General features: G+C 29.3%; 3 protein-coding genes across 3 annotated transcripts; 1 reads left to right on the top strand and 2 right to left on the bottom strand.

Annotated features, from left to right (window-relative positions):
• Positions 1-3,020: 3,020 nt before the first annotated feature.
• Positions 3,021-4,450, top strand: MONOS_8778 (uncharacterized protein; the record flags this gene model as incomplete). Its single annotated transcript, XM_067879215.1, has 4 exons — positions 3,021-3,161; positions 3,238-3,423; positions 3,471-3,774; positions 4,086-4,450. 4 exons carry the CDS (start codon positions 3,021-3,023, stop codon positions 4,448-4,450), a joined length of 996 nt encoding a protein of 331 aa, XP_067722264.1.
• Positions 4,451-10,003: 5,553 nt separating this feature from the next.
• Positions 10,004-12,247, bottom strand: MONOS_10893 (putative ATP-dependent DNA helicase PIF1; the record flags this gene model as incomplete). The annotated part of the gene is made up of 1 exon (XM_067863377.1): positions 10,004-12,247. The coding sequence occupies one exon, from the start codon at positions 12,245-12,247 to the stop codon at positions 10,004-10,006; it is 2,244 nt and encodes a 747-aa protein (XP_067722263.1).
• A 90-nt stretch (positions 12,248-12,337) lies between these two features.
• On the bottom strand, positions 12,338-13,966 carry MONOS_10892 (putative Helitron helicase-like domain at N-terminus; the record flags this gene model as incomplete). Its single annotated transcript, XM_067863376.1, has 1 exon — positions 12,338-13,966. One exon carries the CDS (start codon positions 13,964-13,966, stop codon positions 12,338-12,340), a length of 1,629 nt encoding a protein of 542 aa, XP_067722262.1.
• Positions 13,967-19,532: the final 5,566 nt, after the last annotated feature.

The following is a 19,532-nucleotide window of genomic DNA, read 5'->3' as shown; positions in this document are numbered from 1 at the left end:
TTATTTATTTATTTATTTATTTATTAATTTATTTATTTATTTATTTATTTATTTATTTATTTATTTATTTATTTATTTATTTATTTATTTATTTATTTATTTATTTATTTATTTATTTATTTATTTATTTATTTATTTATTTATTTATTTATTTATTTATTTATTTATTTATTTATTTATTTATTTATTTATTTATTTATTTATTTATTTATTTATTTATTTATTAATTTATTTATTTATTTATTTATTTATTTATTAATTTATTTATTTATTTATTTATTTATTTATTTATTTATTTATTTATTTATTTATTTATTTATTTATTTATTTATTTATTTATTTATTTATTTATTTATTTATTTATTTATTTATTTATTTATTTATTTATTTATTTATTTATTTATTTATTTATTAATTTATTTATTTATTTATTTATTTATTTATTTATTTATTTATTTATTAATTTATTTATTTATTCATTTATTTATTTTTTTATTCATTTATTTATTATGTATTATAGTTTGTATTATTTTATCTTCTTTTTCTTTTTTTGTCTTTTTTCATGTGTCGTTCTCGATTTTATTCGAAAATTTTCTTCTTTCGTTTGATGTTTTTATCGTTTTTTCTATGAACTTTTAATATTTTATTTCAATTATTTTTTAATTACTTGTCTATTTGTTTTTAACATTAGGATTATTACGAACATTATCACAGTTGAGTTCTTCTGTTTTATTTATTTGTTGATTTTTATTTGTTTTTTTGTAAATCTCATTATTATAAAAACTTTCTATTTTTTCCAACTCTTTATCTTTCTCTTCTTTCTCTTTCTCTTCTTTCTTTTTATCTTTTTTCTTTTTCTCTTTCTCTTCTTTCTCATCTTTTTCATCTTTCTTTTTCTTTTTATCTTCTTTCTCTTTTTCTTTCTCTTCTTTCTCTTCTTTCTTTTTCTTTTTATCTTCTTTCTCTTTCTCATCTTTCTCATCTTTCTTTTTCTTTTTATCTTCTTTCTCTTTCTCTTCTTTCTTTTTCTTTTTATCTTCTTTCTCTTTCTCTTTCTCTTCTTTCTCATCTTTCTTTCTTTAAATTTTTATCAATTTTTATTTTTCTTTTTTTATTTTTTTTTCTTTTTTTTTTTATTTTTTATATTTTTCCTTTCTTTTTTTTTGAATCATAAATCTGTTGGTATTGGATCCTCTTTTGAGGTATTTCATAATTTCATACATGTTATACTATATTTTATTTAAATTACTGTTTAAAATTCTTTTTCATATACTCGAATTCAATGCATCTTTTTAAGCAAAAAGTTTATCTGTATCTTTCATAAATAAGCAATTTTGATGTTTCTGATGATAGAATAGGTTTTTTTGAATCATCTTTTTTTGCCTTTTTTGAATCCATTTTGATTCGATCTTACCAGTTGTGAAAAAAGTTTTCTGTTTTTTGTTTCAAACAATGTTTTTCTTTTTAAAATTCTAATCTATCTATAAAATGTTGCACATTTCACCTTTTTTTTTCCACTAATGTTTTCATTTGATTTCTCTTTTGCGAAATGAAACTATTTTGACATTTGATGATGAATGTTGAAAATAATTCGTTGCTTTCTGTTGTTTGTTTCACATTGATAACAATGAAGAAAAAACAAATTCAATTAAGTTGAAAAAAATGTCTGTGGTTTTGGGTTTTTTATTTGCATCTACTGTCACTTTTTGAAAATAGAATGGAACCACTTGACACTTTAAAAGTTTTCAAATGAGAATTGAAAATTGCAAAAAACAAGAACAAAAATGAAAATAAAACGATTTGGGAGAAAATTTTTGAAAAATCACCACAGATCAAAAAATTCAATCCATTATTATTTTTAAAAATAAATCACTTTGCAAGTTCAGCCTTCAAAAGCTAATATTCGTAGAATAAACTGAATATTCGAACATTAGAATTATGTTTATCGTTAATTTGAACAGCTCATTTTTTATTGTATTTTCTGATCAGAATAAATGCGATATTTATTGAAATTGATACATGCAAGAAGATATAGATTTTCGAAGAAAAACAGTCCGTTATTCTTTTAAAAAAACAAAGTGAAATTTCGAAGCGTGGTAATTTAAGAATGTTTCAGTTAATTTTAATTTTAAACATTTACATTTTGAGTATTTTAGATGGACTGATTTATTTTCCGTTGAACATTTGTCTACATCATTTATTTTTATTGCATGCATATAAACTGTAATGATGGATTCAAGCCTTTTCCACCAAAAATCTGTATCCCTAACATGAAAATAAGCAACATCAATTAACTGAAGAGTTTGAATTCATTATCTTCTTTTTCATCCTCCTCCTCATCGTCTATTTATTTATTTATGGAATTTGTGAAGGTTATTTGAGTGGAGCAGGGCCAAGGATTGCAAATAAACAATTTTTTGAGGAAGCAGAAAGGAAATGAAGAAGAGACAGATGGGTTTTGTTAGCAAAACGGAGCAATATTTGGAGAAGAAGAAGAAAGTTTGAGAAGTATGATTATCATTAAAAGAATAGGTTATTTTGTTATAATTATTTTTAATTTCATCGTTTGTTATTATTTTTGTTGTAATTAAAATATTTTTTAAGGAATATTCACTGCAAATATATGCCTATAGAATGTGGAAAGAGAGGATGTAAAATGCATTAAAGAAGTCAGAAAACAACAATTGAAGGGGCGCATGGAGGAGTGAGCAGGAGCAAAAAATAAATGAGGGGGGAAAAAGATATTTTTTTTTTTCTTTTTTGAAGGTTTTGGAAGACATATAAGAAGAATCTTGTTAAATGCAAAAAGAGGGAAATAGAAGTTGATGATATAGCAGAAGAAGAAATTTGGCAAATGAATGAGAAGAAGCAGATATTCATTAGAAATTTGAATGAAAGAGATGATTTGAATGAAAAGAAAGAAAATATGAAAAATGAAAATAGAAATTTGAGGAATTTTTGAAGATGAGTCAAGAGAAAGGGAAAAAAGAAAGAAAAGGAAGAAGAAGAAAAAGAAGAATATGGAAAAGAAGGATATTGTGATGGATGTAATAACTCCTATGAAAATGAAGGAGGAGAAATGGAAGGATCGATCATGCCAGATGCACGCCCAAAGGACAGCAGCATATTGTCGATTTCCAATTCTTTGCAACTCAGAACTTGTTTGGACTATGCTGAAGAAGTAGATGCTGATGATGAAGCATGACAATACATTGGCTAATTTTCCCCTTCGCTCAGCCATGCCATCGGCTTGTGAAGCAGCTCCACACGCTGCCCGTTCCCCAGCAGCACACCATCGTTGATTGCTCCTCCAACCTCGTTCCCTCTTCAATCGCCGCCCTACTACCGACAGCACATCATCGACACTTCGATTCAGCCCTGCTCCAGCCGACGCCCACGAAAGCACCTGCACCTGATCAACCAGTGCCTGCAAACCATCTTCACAACTGAGCTGTTCTGTGACAAAAAAGAGAGGAGATCTGCAGTTAACAGCATCGCACACATCTGGATGCATCAGAAACAGTGTGAAGAAGCCATTGCGCTTACACGCCTCCAGCACAACGCAAACGACTGCACACAGTACAGAGGCCGCAGGTTCTCATCACCAAAGATTCGCAGCAACAGCGCAGGCAGCATCGCTTTCATTCGGAAGCTTCAGGCATTGCATGAAGAAGAAAGTGCACTGGCACACCTCCAGAACCTATGAAAACAACGACAGACAGCAACCAAACAACCAGCAAGCTAACCGGAAGATCAGCAGCAACAGTGTTGGCAGTTTTCGCAAATGATACATATCGAAGAAACTCCACATCATCGTTCGCGATGACTCAACTAGCCACACCCGATGACGAAGACGAACACGAAGAAGTCAATGCATTTTTTTAACATTTGACATCACAGAACCTTTTCTCCTCTTTCCGCATCGCTGCTTCAACCCGATAGAAGTTCGATAAAAACATAAAAAACACAGATAACTCTTCCTCACCTTTTTCCGACTGCAGCTTACTAAACAACATCGAATAGAAGCACCAGAAGAACAGCAACGCGTTTACCGTGAACTCCTCCTGTACAAACTTCCCTAACAGGCACACCTCCACAAAATCCTTCCAGAACAGCTCCACCTCGAAGACAATCGTCCACAACTCCACCTCGCTCTTCTTCTGTTCTGCGGACTTCTTCTGCATGTACATGCACACAAAGTTCTCAAACCCGTGCATCCGAGCCCCCACCTCTGCCCACACAGCACTGCCATCGCTCAAATTTACCAATATCTTTTCTCCATAAATTCCCTGGACAGTCTTCAGCGTCCACACCAGTATCTGTAGCAGTCCAGTCTTCAGCGGTGTCTACAGCCGCTCCATCCGCACAGACAACCGCTGTATGGGTAGCATCCGAAGCACGTACACAGTTTCGTACGCAACCTGTTACAGCAACAAAGACACTGCGCTGATCAGACGCTCCATCATCTCTTCTTTTAATGACTTCATTTTCTTCTGCACCTGCTAATTTTAAACGCAAGCTCCATCTGCTGCTTTGCAATAACCTTCTTGAACTGAGCCTTCTGTACGCATATCGTCTGCTCCTGCGTCATTACAGCGAAGTCAGCATCTTCGTTTCCTTCATCATTTTGCTAATCTTCTACCGTTCAGTTGCTTATACTCTTCCCTCGCAAAAGCGTTCTTTCTCCCACCGCTGCTCACTTCTCCCGCAACACTCATCTTGCTCCAAACAATCACAACAATATCATTTCAAATGGTTTCCAGCCCAAGCAAAAAAGTGCTGCCATCCCCGATGTTCGCTGCAAACTTCTCGTAGCACTTTGTTCACAGATCAAACAGCAGAATTAATGAAAACGAAAACGGAACCTCCCCGTGACATACAAAAGCCAGAAAGATAGAATGGAAAGCGGAAACCACAAGTTCACCAGCTTTATCTCGCTTTCACCACTCACCTGCGCTCCCCACTGTATTCAGCGCTTATTTTCCTTCTCAGTCCCTGCATCCATTGGATCCTCTTTCTCCTTCATCATTGACAGCTACTCATGCAGCTCCTTCACCACTGCGTTGAACTTCTAGCTTGGTTACAAAATCTTCATCTTTTTCATCCGGACTATTTGGTCCTACTCAAGCAGATGTTCGACCGGCCAGCTCATCTGCATCGATATCTCCTCATTACATCGGAACTTTTGCAGCAGCGTGAAAAATTCCGAATACATTTTCTCCTTCCTCCGGCACTGCAAGTACAATTGTTGCAGACTTCAAAACTTCACAATCCATTCCCAACCCCTCCACCTCCAGCACCTTCACATTATCCTCTCCTCTTCTTTATTCGCTGCAACCCTTCGCCTCATCACTTCGTCAAACAGCTTCGCCTCTGCAAGCAACTTAAACAGTGTTACTGGTGTAACAAAAAGCATTGAAGAAAGCGCACAATATAACCACTCTGTGCCTGCAGCACTCTCAGAAACAGCTTCTTGTGTTTTCATCCACTTCAGCTGCATCAAGCACCACAATCCTCTGCTGTCTCTCGATTCAGTTCATTGATTCTATCGATGTGAATTCCAATGTCTCCGAGGCATCCGAAGGGTTAATGGCAGGAGCAGATGATTATCCTGATGAATGCACAAACACATCAAGAACCTTGATCTCTCCGCTTTTTCGCCTTCATGATGACAAAGCTGATCTATGATCTGCACGTATTGAAGAAGATGATAAAAATTTTATAAAAACGAAGAATTCAACAGCTATATGAATGATAAGAGATGAAAAAACAAATAATTTATTCTCACTTCCTTTTCTGTATTTATCTCTTATATAAATAATAATTTTTGTATCATTTATTAATTCTTTTTTGTTTTTGCTTAAATGAACAATAATCTTCTTATGCTTTTCAATAAATATGTAAATGAGTTCTTTCTAAATTATAGTTGAGTATTTTAGGATTCATTGAAAGTGAAAAAGTCGAAAAATTGTTAATTCAAACATTTTTAAATCTCCAGATATAAAGTAATTATAAAATTAATTCTTTTACGAATTAGATTTTATTAATAATAATTGTTATAACTCAAATATAATTTAAGTGAAACTCGTTTCATTGAAAAAGTTACAAATGAAAATTTATGTTGAATACGTTGTAGGTAAATAACACGAAAAAATACGAATGAACTAGAGTTTTTGTGTTCATCAGTTAGTGTTAACAAAGAATTTTGTAAATAATAAGACGTCAAACTCTTCCAAAGAGAAAAATAGAGTGCATAAATTATTTCTGAATAAATTACGGTTAATAAAAATAAAATTCTGATTTTTTGTGGGATAGATCAGGCTAAAAAAAAGTGATTTTTCAAAAATTTTCACCCATATAACTATTATTCATTATCCTGCAACAATTTCTGTGTTATATTCTCTTTTCGTCTAATTGAAAACTTCCTTGAATATCAAAGATTGATATATTCAATTGAATTATATTCAAAATTGATTTGTGAAACAAAAATAAGAAATGAATGAAAAGTTTAAAGATAAAGTGAAATAATCGAGTATGCAAACAAAAGAAAAGAATAGTTTAAGAATTTAAACTTTTGAACTAACAAAAGAAAAATTTCAAACCTGAGAACCTCCATATTAACAAAATAAAACAAATTTAAAAATGAACAACAAAAAAAAATTTTTTATGGAACTTTTATTTATGCACATATTCGATAAATTATTTAAAAATCCATTCATTTCAGTCAAAAAAATAAGTCAAACAATAAATGTATTTTATTCTCCTGATTGACATATATATATATTATGGGAATTGATCATTCATCGTAAAAAATTATGATATCAAAAAAAATCACCCAAATCTGTACCATTTATTAATCAGATGTCTAAATTTTTTTGAAAAGTTCCTTTTGTTAAATTATCAAATAAAATAAATTTTTCATTTTTCAATCAAATTTCTGTTTTCATAAACTAAAATTTGCTGTTATGAAAATAAAATATTGACAATGTTGTTATTTCCATTTTTTCAAATTTTCATGATTGGGAACAGAAATTTGATCGAAATAAGAAAATTTTATTTTATTTGAAAATAAAACAAAAGGAACTTTACAAAAAAATTTCAACATATGCCTTTTTTCGTTTCAAATAACAAAAAGCTGAGAAGTGTGAAATGGCTTCAGCACTTGTATAACCGATTTTAACAAAGTTGATTCAATTTCTTACCGGTTAGTTAAAAAATTTTTTACTTATTATTTAACGAGATATTACATTTTTTTATTGATTTTGAATTGGCTTTTCCCACTGAACCAAGTATTTCAAGAAAATGATAAATATTTTTTTCAAAAATATTCACATTTGTCAATTAACATTTTAAGTCTCTTGTTTTATTATTTCTGTTTTCATAAGAGATTGTCATTTAATTTTTTTAATTTACACGTAAACATTAAAATGATAATTTCTTTGAAAATATTATGAAATGAAAAAAACAAAAATGTCACACGGAAAGAAAACATAATTTTGATTCAACGAACCTTCATTTTTTAAAAAATGTTTCTATTGTTTAATTTTCAAATTTTGATAAATAAAAATTGTATGCAAATTATTTCAATCTATCAAATCAAATTTCATCAGTTAAAATAAATAATAATTCCTCCAACAAAATTTCGTTTTGTTTTTATTTCAACATGCAAATTCAAAAAAAAGATTTATAATTCAATCAAATAAATAAAATATATTAAAATGAAAAAAAATTTACAAAATACAAAATTTAAAGTTAATCAACAACGAGTTTGCATTCGCCTGCCTCGCGGCCGGCGTGCACTCACGTCATCATCACATTTGTACAAAATGTATCTCTCAATTTGGTATCATTTCGAACAAAATTGAAAGAATTGAATTTTTCTATATATTTTTTTATGGAAATTTTTTGATCAAAAATTATATATATGTTTATTGGAAATGTAATGCGTGCAAAGCACGCATTACATCATAAATATGTTAAAAACTGGGTATTTGTGCTGTCAAAACTCATTATCTGAAACATTAATCGAAAAATTTTTAAATGACATAAAGCTTAAAAAAAAAATTTAATAAAAATCAACAAAAAAATCAAAAGTTTTCATTTTTTGAACCATATGAAACAAACAAATGTTGGTCATTTTTTATTTGTGATATTTAACATTTGAAAGTTGGTTTTGCAAAAAAATCAAATATATTCAATATGAAGAAGAAAAAAATATTATTGAGAAAAATAAAATTTTTCGCACATTTTTTCAAATTGTAATTTTAGGAAGATGAATCGCAAAAAATATTGCATTTTGCATCAGAACAATTGCTTAACACGTCAATATGTGAGTTGCAGCTTTTTATTATTCATTTAAAAAAAAATTAAAAAATTTTCAAATAAACTTTTCTTGTATTTTCAAGATGATAAAGAAAATTGAAATTGGAGATTTTATTTTATTTTATACAGTCAAATTTATTTAATATGCGATTATAATTCACATTTAATACTCAAAATTGATTAATCTCAAAAAGTTGAAAAAAATAAAAAATTGATCAAATCATCCCATGATAATGTAAATTTTTTCAATGAAAACATCACAAGAATTTTATTAATCAATTAAGATTTTTTAATGAAAATTGCATGTATGTTTCATGTTTTTAATTGCAATATGTTGCTTTGATGCACTTTTTGATAATCAGAACGCACATTTTATCCATTGTATTTTCAACTGTGTGATGAAGGTGCCAAAAGGTTAGTGCTTGTGATCACATTTTGGAAATTAAATAGCATAAAGTGAATGTATGTATCTTTCATTCAATATTATATTTTTTCAATATTAACTCCATTTTCAACAGAATTGGCTGTTACAATCTGCTTTTCTAATAACTGAATCGATTTTCATTCAAATATTCAAATTTGAAGTCAATTTGTGGTTTTTCATAGAATTTCTTCATAATAAATGAAAGATTAGAACATTTAAAGTTAATTGGTTTTTTTTTTGATGTTATGTTTATGTTGTTTTTGGAATTTCAAATTATATTTAATTATTCATATAATATTTTGTGATTTTTCAATAAATTCGTATTCTAACAATGAAAAATAGTTTATTTTTGTAAGATCAGCTGTTTTTTTCGATTTTTCCAAAATATTATTGCAAAGTTAAACTTGTGAAAAAATAAATAACTGCATTGTTGGAAATTGCTCAACTTAGTTAGAAAATATTATTCAAAGAATTAAAAAAAATGAATGATCCACTATCCGATAAAATACTCAACAGAAAATTGGACTTTTTTGAAATAGTGACTTTCTTGATTATGAGACAAAGTTATTCTTATTATAACACGAATTTGATATCATCCACAAAACAAATAATTCAATGTTTTTCTTTCCGAAAAAAATCCAAACTTTTTAATTTCAAAATGAATAAACAAAAGAAATGCAATATAAAAACATAAGTCACAAATAAATATTTGTATTGAAAGAATTGAAATGTGGAAAAATTGTTATTTAGAAATAATTTTCTGATAACATAAATGATGTTAAAACAACAATCGAACAAAACTGTGATAATTGAAAATAAACAACAGCTATTTCAACAAAGACCTGAAAAAATCGTTGATGTTTTATTTTTATGATAATACATAGAAATTATCACTTCGTTTGAATTAACAAATGCAAAAACCTTTCTTTCTCCTTTTGTGAAAACAAATTGACGCATATTTCCTCTTAAAAAGTTGATATTGGTTTCTGTATGTATAATAATTTGTTTATTTTTTAATGTTTTGCTTTTTTTCTCCAAAAAAACAATATTTTTAATAGATCAAACTTATATTTATCATATATGAATGAAAAAATTCATGGATCAAAAAGAAAAAAAAGAAATATGGAAATTTAATAGTGGAAATAATTGCTATTTATTAAATAAACAGAGAAATTATTTATAATGAATTAAATAAAATAAAATAACACAAACTGTCAAAAAGTCTGATTTCGGAAATGCGTTGACAAAAACAGTTCGTTATTGAATTAATTCATTATATACGATGTTCACTACCTTGTTTTGTTGATATTCTCTCTTATGAGGGAGTGCAATGTATAAATTTTTGCTACAATGACATCTGCTCATGGCAACATACAGTTGACCATGAGAATAAACTGGGTTTGGAAGATACAACCCAACGTGTGAAAAAGATTGCCCTTGCGCTTTGTTAATGGTCATAGCAAAAGAAACCCGAACCGGGATCTGCAGGCGTTTGAGACAAAATGGCAGCGTCCTGTCTCTGGCTGTTGTAAGTATTGGAGCAAGAATTACAGAAGAATTTTTATCAAACAAATTCGAAATTGGATTGCATCTTATACACTGCTTCCCCAGCTGCTCCACTATTAGCCTTGTTCCGTTGCAAAGGCCATTAGCGAGGTCCAAATTTCTGAGCAGAATAACAATTGCTCCAACCTTAAAATGAAGCTGGTGCGGTGGCAATCCAGAAGGAGTCAGTGAATTAAGATATTCAATACTAAATGATGTGTAATCGTCATTGGGATCTTCAAACTCTGCTGAATCTGCACTGGTGTAAGTTCTTGATTCTGTATTAATAAGATCTAGTATTTGACTATTCACTTCAAATGTGTCATCGTTTTTTGTGCATAATATACAACGATCTTTCATCATTTTTATTTCTTCCATGTCGTTGAATTTGTTTCCGAACACTCTTTGAATTAATTGATCCTCATTTATTCGCCACCGTGAGACATCAATTTTTTTGTTTTTATCCATGATCGACAAATCTCCATCACCAACTTTTCTGAGAAAGCTTGCAAAAGCTGTATCTGCTCCTGTCCGCATGTTTGTTGATAGGGAATGGACCTGAAACGAACTCCATAGATCACAACTTTTGATACTGCAAGAAATCATTTCTTGCCTTCCTCCACCTCTCACAACCGGTGGAAGTTGCCTAAAATCTCCTCCCAAAACCATCAAAACTCCTCCAAAAAAATCCTTGTTCTCATGTAGATCTTGAAGAAGAATATTGATAGCAGTTAATGCATATTTCGGAGCCATTGGTGCCTCATCCCAAATAACACATTTCACTTTTCTTAATGATTGGGCTTCTTCTGAATTCAGTTCCATAAGAGAAATTGCATTATGTTCCTCAATGGGCACAGGAAGACGAAAAAGAGAGTGAACAGTTTTCCCTTTTGGAAGCAAAGTTGCGGCGATCCCAGTCCAAGCAACACATTGGCATATAACTGAATGTGCAGACAAATAATGGTAAATTACATTATATAGAAAAGTTTTTCCGCTTCCACCAGGTCCATCCAAAAAATGACAATTGCATACTGTCGAACCTCGGGATGAACTCAGAATGCTCTCTTTGATACTCTCAAATGCCTCCTTTTGTTTTTCATTTAGCAACTGAATATTTCTTGAAGCTAATAACTTGTGATCATCTTGTGATAAATCATCAATGCATTTAATGGGTGTAGGTCCGGGAGGGGCAGATATCAGATCTTCAAGATTTTTATTTTCGGAACGAAATAAAAAGTATATATCGTAGTAAGCTTTTGAATAAGCGGAATTTTCCTCATCTCCTTTCATCAGATAATCTTCGGACATATTCTTTTTGAATTTCTTCCACAACACCTCTGGATTCACAACATTGTTGAACAGCAGAATTTGTGCGAACACATTTCGGAGTTGATTTGGTGATCCGACTGAGGCAACTTCTTCTAAACATTGGTCCCAGTTAAAATCTTCTGATAACAAACCTCTGGATGCTGCGGCTTCCTTGAAAGTGTTATGAATGTGGTTGTCGTATGTTTTTAGATACTCATAAGATGTTGGACCTTTAACATTCAAAAGCAGCAGACGAAGATAATATCTTTCTTGATCTCTTGGACTGACTGTGTACAACCTTGTGACAATTTTTGATTTGTAGCTTCGATATTTCCACGAATGAGTCTTTTTGTCGAAAATGAATTTGCTTCCAACCTCTGAATATGTCAAAGATCTTGAATCATGGGGATCATCTGAAATGTTCTCTCCATATTTCTTTTGACTCTCAGCATTCAATTTAAAGAATGCAATCAGAGTTGTATCTCTATGTTGTGCATTTTCCATGGCTTCATATTCTTTTCCCGTACGAAAGAAAACAAACTGCTTGTCAGGGAGATGAACAGCCAAACGAACAACAGTGTGAGACATTCTTTGCATCGAATATTCGAACAACCTCCAACATGCTTCTGGGGATCCGACATATCTCATATCTATATAGTTTCTGATTTCGTCTATTTTTTCTTTTTCACTTTTTTCTTTTTCATTGTTTGTCTTAACATAATCAGAGATCATTGAAGATCAATTCGATGCTGATGCTGATGCGGTTGAGGATGCGGATGCGGATGCAGATGCGGATGAGGAAGTGATTGTTATTGGTCCATTTGAACATGAAGCAATTTCTTTGTTCAAAATTTTCATGGAAGCTCTATCTGGCCCTTTGTACACATATTTGTAAAGATATTTTACACTGAAAACTGAGGAACATATTTCAACGTTGATATGTGCATTGAACTTTCGAAGCAGGTAGGGATTGTACGCGACAATCCATCTATTGTCAATTTCTTTTTTGTTTAATATGACCACTTCACCTTTTCTTCTTCTGTATTTAATAAAACCTTGTCTATCCTTGGTTGTTTCTTCACAAAATTGTTTCGGAAAGCGCTTTTGACACTTTCCATCAGCCATGCATTGGGCATTTGGTTTATCTAACCCACATGGTCCATGAACCATATGCCTCAATACTATTTCTCTCAAATTATTATTTGATCCATCTTCACTGAGAGGGGGAATTTCTGCACATATGCATTTATCAATATCCTCTGATGTTCTTGGTTTGTTTTGATCATGCAAAGTGAGAAGCAAATGGCAATGCGGTAGTCCCCTTTTCTGAAACTCAATTTTATAAACATATGCTTTGAGTGAACCGAATGGTATTCCCTTCTTTATGTCTCTCATTAATTCATCGAGCTTGAGTTTGAATACTCTTGCAATTAGATCTGGCCTATCCGCTTGGTGAATGTGCGGTGAAGCGATGTTCTCGATAATTTCAGGCCATTTTGGATTGCACGTGAAAGTCAGAAAGATATCTGGCTTTCCGTATTTTGAAACAATGCTCATGGCGTCCATATAGCATTGTTTTGACCATCGGGGACTTCCAACAAAGGAGAAAGGAAGTATTATTCTTCTTCCCAACAAAATTTTTTGATTCAAAGAAGATGAGGAAGATGATAAAGAGGAAGAGGATGAATGAATATCAACATCGAAATCATTGTTATTTAACGCATCATTCAGTTGATTATAATAACCTCCGAACATTTGCTGTTGATGTGTGTGATAGTACAAAGTCTTCATTCCTTCTATTCTACAAAAGGAATCCACGATATATTGTTGAAATAGTTTCCCTCCAAGATGAATTGGAGACCATGAATTTCTGATTGCAATAACGTTGAGTGCATGCGTTCTAATATTTGATCTGAATCTTCCTTTTTTTTGTTTTGTGTGATCTTCCTTTTTTTTCATTTCACTTTCATAATCTGAATTCGATTTGTTATTATCACTTTGTTTCTCATCTGAAAATCCATCTTCATCATCATTTGATGAATTTTCTTCATTTTTGACTTTCTTTTTTTTATCGTCTTCGTAAACTTCTCCATTTGGAAAGAACAAAGGATAAATAAGTGGATCACACAAAGGATCGTTCATGGCAATAGTTGACAACTTGTCTTCTTCAGCATATATGGTTAATCGCTGCACAGGAGGCAGTCCATCGTCACTGACGAATACTGCAGCAACTTCGTTCGATTGCGGAGCAGCAAACTCTTTCCCAAGTTTTCTGCCTTCTGGATCAAAAGTGAGGCAAACTTTTTTCATTTTTCTTCCTATTTCCATTGCCTTTTCCCGCTCCTTTGAGTAAACATCATTCATCATTTTATAGCTTTTTGCAAAGGGATTTGAATTTCGGAACCATTGAAATAGAGAAGATAAAAGATTAAAAGAAACTCGCTTATTATGTGTGTTTCTTTTGAATTTTTCAGTTGCTTCTTCTGTGTCAAGAATATAAACTTGACCAAACTTCGGATCATCATAACTTAATGACTTCATTGGATAGGCTCTTCTCTTCGTTTCTCCTTTAATAGTGAATTGCATAAAGAAATAATCTGGTGTTTCTGCATAAAAAGAACAGCAAGCAAGTAAACAGTTAATTTTTCTGATGTTTTCAAGAAAATTGTCACTTTCGGGATGCTCATGATTAAAAAGAGAACGGAGTATATCTGGAAAGTGATCGATATCGATTGGAGGGTTGTGTAATCCACTGCAACAGTCATTAAAATATATAATTCCATTTCTCTTTCTTTGAATCTCAGATTTGAAATGCAGTGCTCCACATATAGTACATTCAAATTCCATTGGACCCAAATAAAATAAGATATTTGAATTATTGTTTTGTTTTCTCCTGCACGAAATGGACACTTCATGTATTTCGTGTTTTTCAAAAAACTTTTCGTTTTGGAAATCATTATTTGTAATTAACATATTTTTACGACGAATTTTGACTTTTTCCATGGCTTGAAATGAAGAACATGCTTGTTTGTTTTCATCTTCACAATACAAAGATGATGAACTTTCACTTGAATTTTCTTCTTCATCGAAATTTGTTTCATCGTTATCATCGTCATGAATGGTCATTTTTGCTTTGTTTTTAACATCTTTCAATTGTGTTTTGGATCTGAAATAATTAGCAATAAAATGTGAATTGTATTATTTAAATAAGTGTAACTTGAGACATATTGAGGTTGAAGGATACTTATTAACTTTTGGTCTTCCTCTTCCTTGCTTTTTCGGCCTTCCTCTTTTGCTTCTCTTCTTGCCGTTCATATGCGATGATCTATTTAAAACAACTTTGTGAAATATCAAATACAAATATTAAATTCAAATATTTAATACAAACATTTCTGTATATAAGAAGTTATTATAAATATAAAATTGATCAAGGATGAAATTAAGATTTTTAACTTCAAATAAAATTTGTTTATCTATACAATCAGAATGATTGAATATGAATAAATAAAGATTATTTGACATCATTTTGGAGAATAACACATGAAATGCATGTTAATAATTAATGAAAAGCTCGTGCAATTATAATCTGAATTCCTACTGTAAATGACAAAAAAAATCATGTTTGAAAAATTGCAGAAAAACAACGGACAAAGCGATTCTAATAAATTTTGGTATGATGTGTGGGAAAAATCCAATTTACAAAATAAAAATAAAACGAAGTTGCAGAGCCTTCTGAGAATCCAGATATGAGTGTCACTTTTTTGATCTTTTTCGACTTTTTTTTATTATATCTAGCCAGATGTGGGGCAGTTGGCAGTATAAGGGTCGAATATGGGGTCAACACATGGTGAACAGCACATGTTCAAAATATAAAAAAATTCTGAGATGTGGAGGCAAATGCATGTCTTAAAGTATTATAATAGATAATCTTTAAATATTTCATTTTAATTAATATATTTTCAAAGAAAATTAAACAAATTAATTTATCATTTATCAAAAATGATTTCTGATAATTATAATTTATTCACTTAATTATTTAATAATGGAAAAAAAAATTTCAAAATGTTACAGAACAGTGTTCAATTTGATAAAGACATAAAAAATATCATACAAATATTTATTATAATTGATATTACATAAATAAAATTATGAATATTCCATAAAAAATTCTAGATATATAAATAATGAAAAATGGAATAAGTTGTATTTGAATATTATATAAATGAAATTATTAAATTAAAAATATATAATTTAAATTATTATAAATTAATCCTATTATTAGTTTTTAATTCTTCATAATGATTATTTAGTTTTAAATGGAGAATAACTTTTTTATCTTTTTTATTTTTTATTATAATATATTGATTTATGAAAAGTTAACGTTTTTTCAACATTATAATTAAGATTTATTCAATGAAACTTAGTTATCAATCAGAAAGTTAGATGATTAATTTGTTAAAATTATCAGAAATTATTAATTTGAAGTTTTAAAGATTCAGATAAATGTAATTTTAAATATTATCTCAGAAATCGTAATCATCTGATTATTAAAGATTATATACCAAAATTCAACAACAAACTTAATATTTATGTTATGCTTATGTTGGATGTCGAAAGTTAATGATTTTGGAGAAAAAACTATGTAATTATTTTTGTGAACAATAAAAAATGTTATTCAAGTGATTTATTTATATCAAATTTTTTTGAAAAAAGTTGTATTTGAAAATAATAATGAAAAATGATCATCAGTTATAATTTTTAGTGTTCATATTCAGATGCACTTTCACCATCTTCTGCTCTATTGTAACTTTCAGATACAGTTCACTTTCCCTTAACTTTTTCACCAAAAATGCGGTGGATGTCAGTAATTTCATTTAATTTTTCTTTTTCAATTTCGTTTTCCTCCATTTCTTTTTCATCATCATCATTTTCCATGCAAAGGTACTAAATGAGTTCAGTTAAAGTGATGTTAAATGAAGATTTGACAAGATAAAGAGATAGATAATCATGCATAAATCGAATGCGAGTTCCAAAAGACGGAAAAGTGCATCGTAAATGATGCCACAACCCCTCTATTATATTTGTACATGCTCCCGTGTCCTTATTGAAGAATTGCCTTTTATGGCAAACTTTCAAATGCTGTAACCCAGAGTCTCCAAAATGTCGTACGCTCTCCATTCATCAGACATTATTGTCGTTACTTCCTTAATGTACTTCTGTATCAATGGAATGAGCGTATCTCTTTTTCTGTTTGGAACCACTACCATGAATCTTCCTCCAGCCCCTCCATCCTTTTTCCTCTCCACTCATCCAAAAACCCAAATTTGTTTCTTCTTTCTTCCGCGATGAAATTTTCTTTGCCTTCATATTGCTTCATCAATTTCCACAATTTTTCCTTCTCCTCCGATCGACACCTGACTCTCATTCCAAATATGGGTAATTCTTTTTGAAAAGTCACAAATGTTGAATTTTCATGAAAAACAAAAATTTCATATACAGTCTAAACCGGATATAATCACATTCGTATATAGTCACAATTTTCCATGCACCGACATTTTTTGCTTGTTTTTCATTCATTTTTCATCGCATATAATCACAGGGATGAAAATTTGTTATCACATTTTAAATAATAATGGGTGATTTTTTCAATGAAAAATCGATTTTTTGATCAAAAATCACAATATTTCGCTTTTTTAAAAAATGTGCTTTAATAAGTTAAAATAATGTGTATTTATGTGAAAAATTTGTATTTACATATCAAAAATGCGTTTTAATGAAGAATTTACAAAAATGAAAAATTTGACCGAAAATTAATTAATTAATTAATTAATTTTTATTTTTTTCTGTGTAAAGCAGCATCGTGTATATCACAATCTGATATATTCATAAAAAAGTTGTGTATTAACCGATGTGATTATTTATGATTTAGACTGTATTCATTTGGGTAATTCTTTTTGAAAAGTCGCAAATGTTCAATTTTCAAATAAATCAAAAATTACATTTTTTGCTCAAATTTCTGTTTCTTCTCACGAATATTCTTCTATGTTTCCATGTTTGAAGACTTTATGATTTAAACGCAGAGGAATAAGATTAATAACGATTTCATTAATGAACAGATCCGATGACTAATCATCATTACAAAACAAACGACTGAGCTTGGACAATTCTTCTTTTCTGATGAGCTTGACATCACTCTCCATGAGATCAACTTTGATCAAAACCCATCAAATGAATTAATAATAAGTATATTGTGAGAATATTTTATTTTTAGGAAACATATGTGTGATTATTATTGAAATCATCTTTTTTCATTCAAAAAATATTTGAAAATTTTTATTGAATATTAGATCTTATTCAAATTGAACGAATCAGTTTTCATTGATTCAAATATTTTGCTTTGAATTGTTCTTATTTGATTTGATTTAATAAAATTTTATTTGAATTTATCTTATTTAGGATCTTTTCAGATATTATAATATCTCCGTGTTGATCATCTTTTTTATTATTGTGTGCTTTTTTCGATTAAATTAAAATAATAATTTGTGAATCAACCAGATATCTGCATCTTTAATATATTATTTCTTCATTCACTCACTTTTTTTTGCAGATTCCATTTCTGATTCTGATCATGTATTTTATAGAAGAACTCATTCCATCGAATCAAAAAGTCTATGATCATTAATAAAAAATACTTGATATGAATGAAGTATTCATCTATTATTGTTATTTATCGGCATTATAGTTTTGCAATTCATAAAAATGATTTTTTTATTTTTATTTTTATTTTTATTTTTTTATTTTTTATTTATTTATTTATTTATTTATTTATTTATTTATTTATTTATTTATTTATTTATTTATTTATTTATTTATTTATTTATTTATTTATTTATTTATTTATTTATTTATTTATTTATTAATTTATTTATTTATTTATTTATTTATTTATTAATTTATTTATTTATTTATTTATTTATTTATTTATTTATTTATTTATTTATTTATTTATTTATTTATTTATTTATTTATTTATTTATTTATTTATTTATTTATTTTTGATAATTCTTTATGAGTTTTTCATTTTGAAATGAAATATAACAAGAAAATTTTTCATATGGCAAAATCTTTTTGAAAAGTCGGAAAACTTTAATTTGCAACCCTTAAAAGATCAAAAAGTTCTGAATAACATGTTATGTTGTTTTTATCAAAATCCAATATAACATGTTAACAATTGTTCATTTTTATATTGTTTCGTTTGTTTCAAATGGAATTAAGATTTTCGCCAGATATTTTTATTATTTATTATTGATCAATCAAAATTATTCAATGAGTTATTCCATTAAAGACTGGCACAACTGTAAAAACGATGGAGAAAATAGACAGAAAAGATATTTTCTACAAATGAAATTCAAAAGAAAAGTCCAGTTCTCTTCAGGAATCCGAAATGTGATATTTAAATGAGTGATAAATTCCGCTTGAATAACAAGGCGAGAACCTTGAATTTAAATGGAATTCTTTGGCTTGTTTTGTTTTGCAATAGCTGTATCAATTTTCACTTTTTGTGTTATCAAATGTTTGCACATTATCATTATTTTGTAAATAATCATTAAAGTTTTGAATTAAAAAAAAACAGAATGAAAAATCAAAGAGATATGAAAATTTCAAAATTAGAAATGCTCAAATAGTAGAAAATTTCGAAAAAATATTCACGCCAATTCCAGAATATGCATCTTCGAAATGATTTTTCATCAAAATTATCTGTTTCACCGTATCCAGTGACTTCTCAATCAACTTGTAATACATTTCCATATCTTCCGCATCTACTACTTCCCATTTTCCTTTTTCTTTTTGTTATTTTCCTAATTTTCAATCAAACACATAAATAAAGTCCCAGTCTGGTTTCAAAAGAAGCAAACGATGCAAAATGAGTCAG

The sequence above is a fragment of the Monocercomonoides exilis genome, assembly GCF_001643675.1.
Source record: "Monocercomonoides exilis strain PA203 chromosome Unknown scaffold42-869251, whole genome shotgun sequence".
In the NCBI taxonomy this organism is placed as follows: Eukaryota; Preaxostyla; order Oxymonadida; family Polymastigidae; genus Monocercomonoides; species Monocercomonoides exilis.
This window is presented reverse-complemented; position numbering and strand designations above follow the sequence as displayed.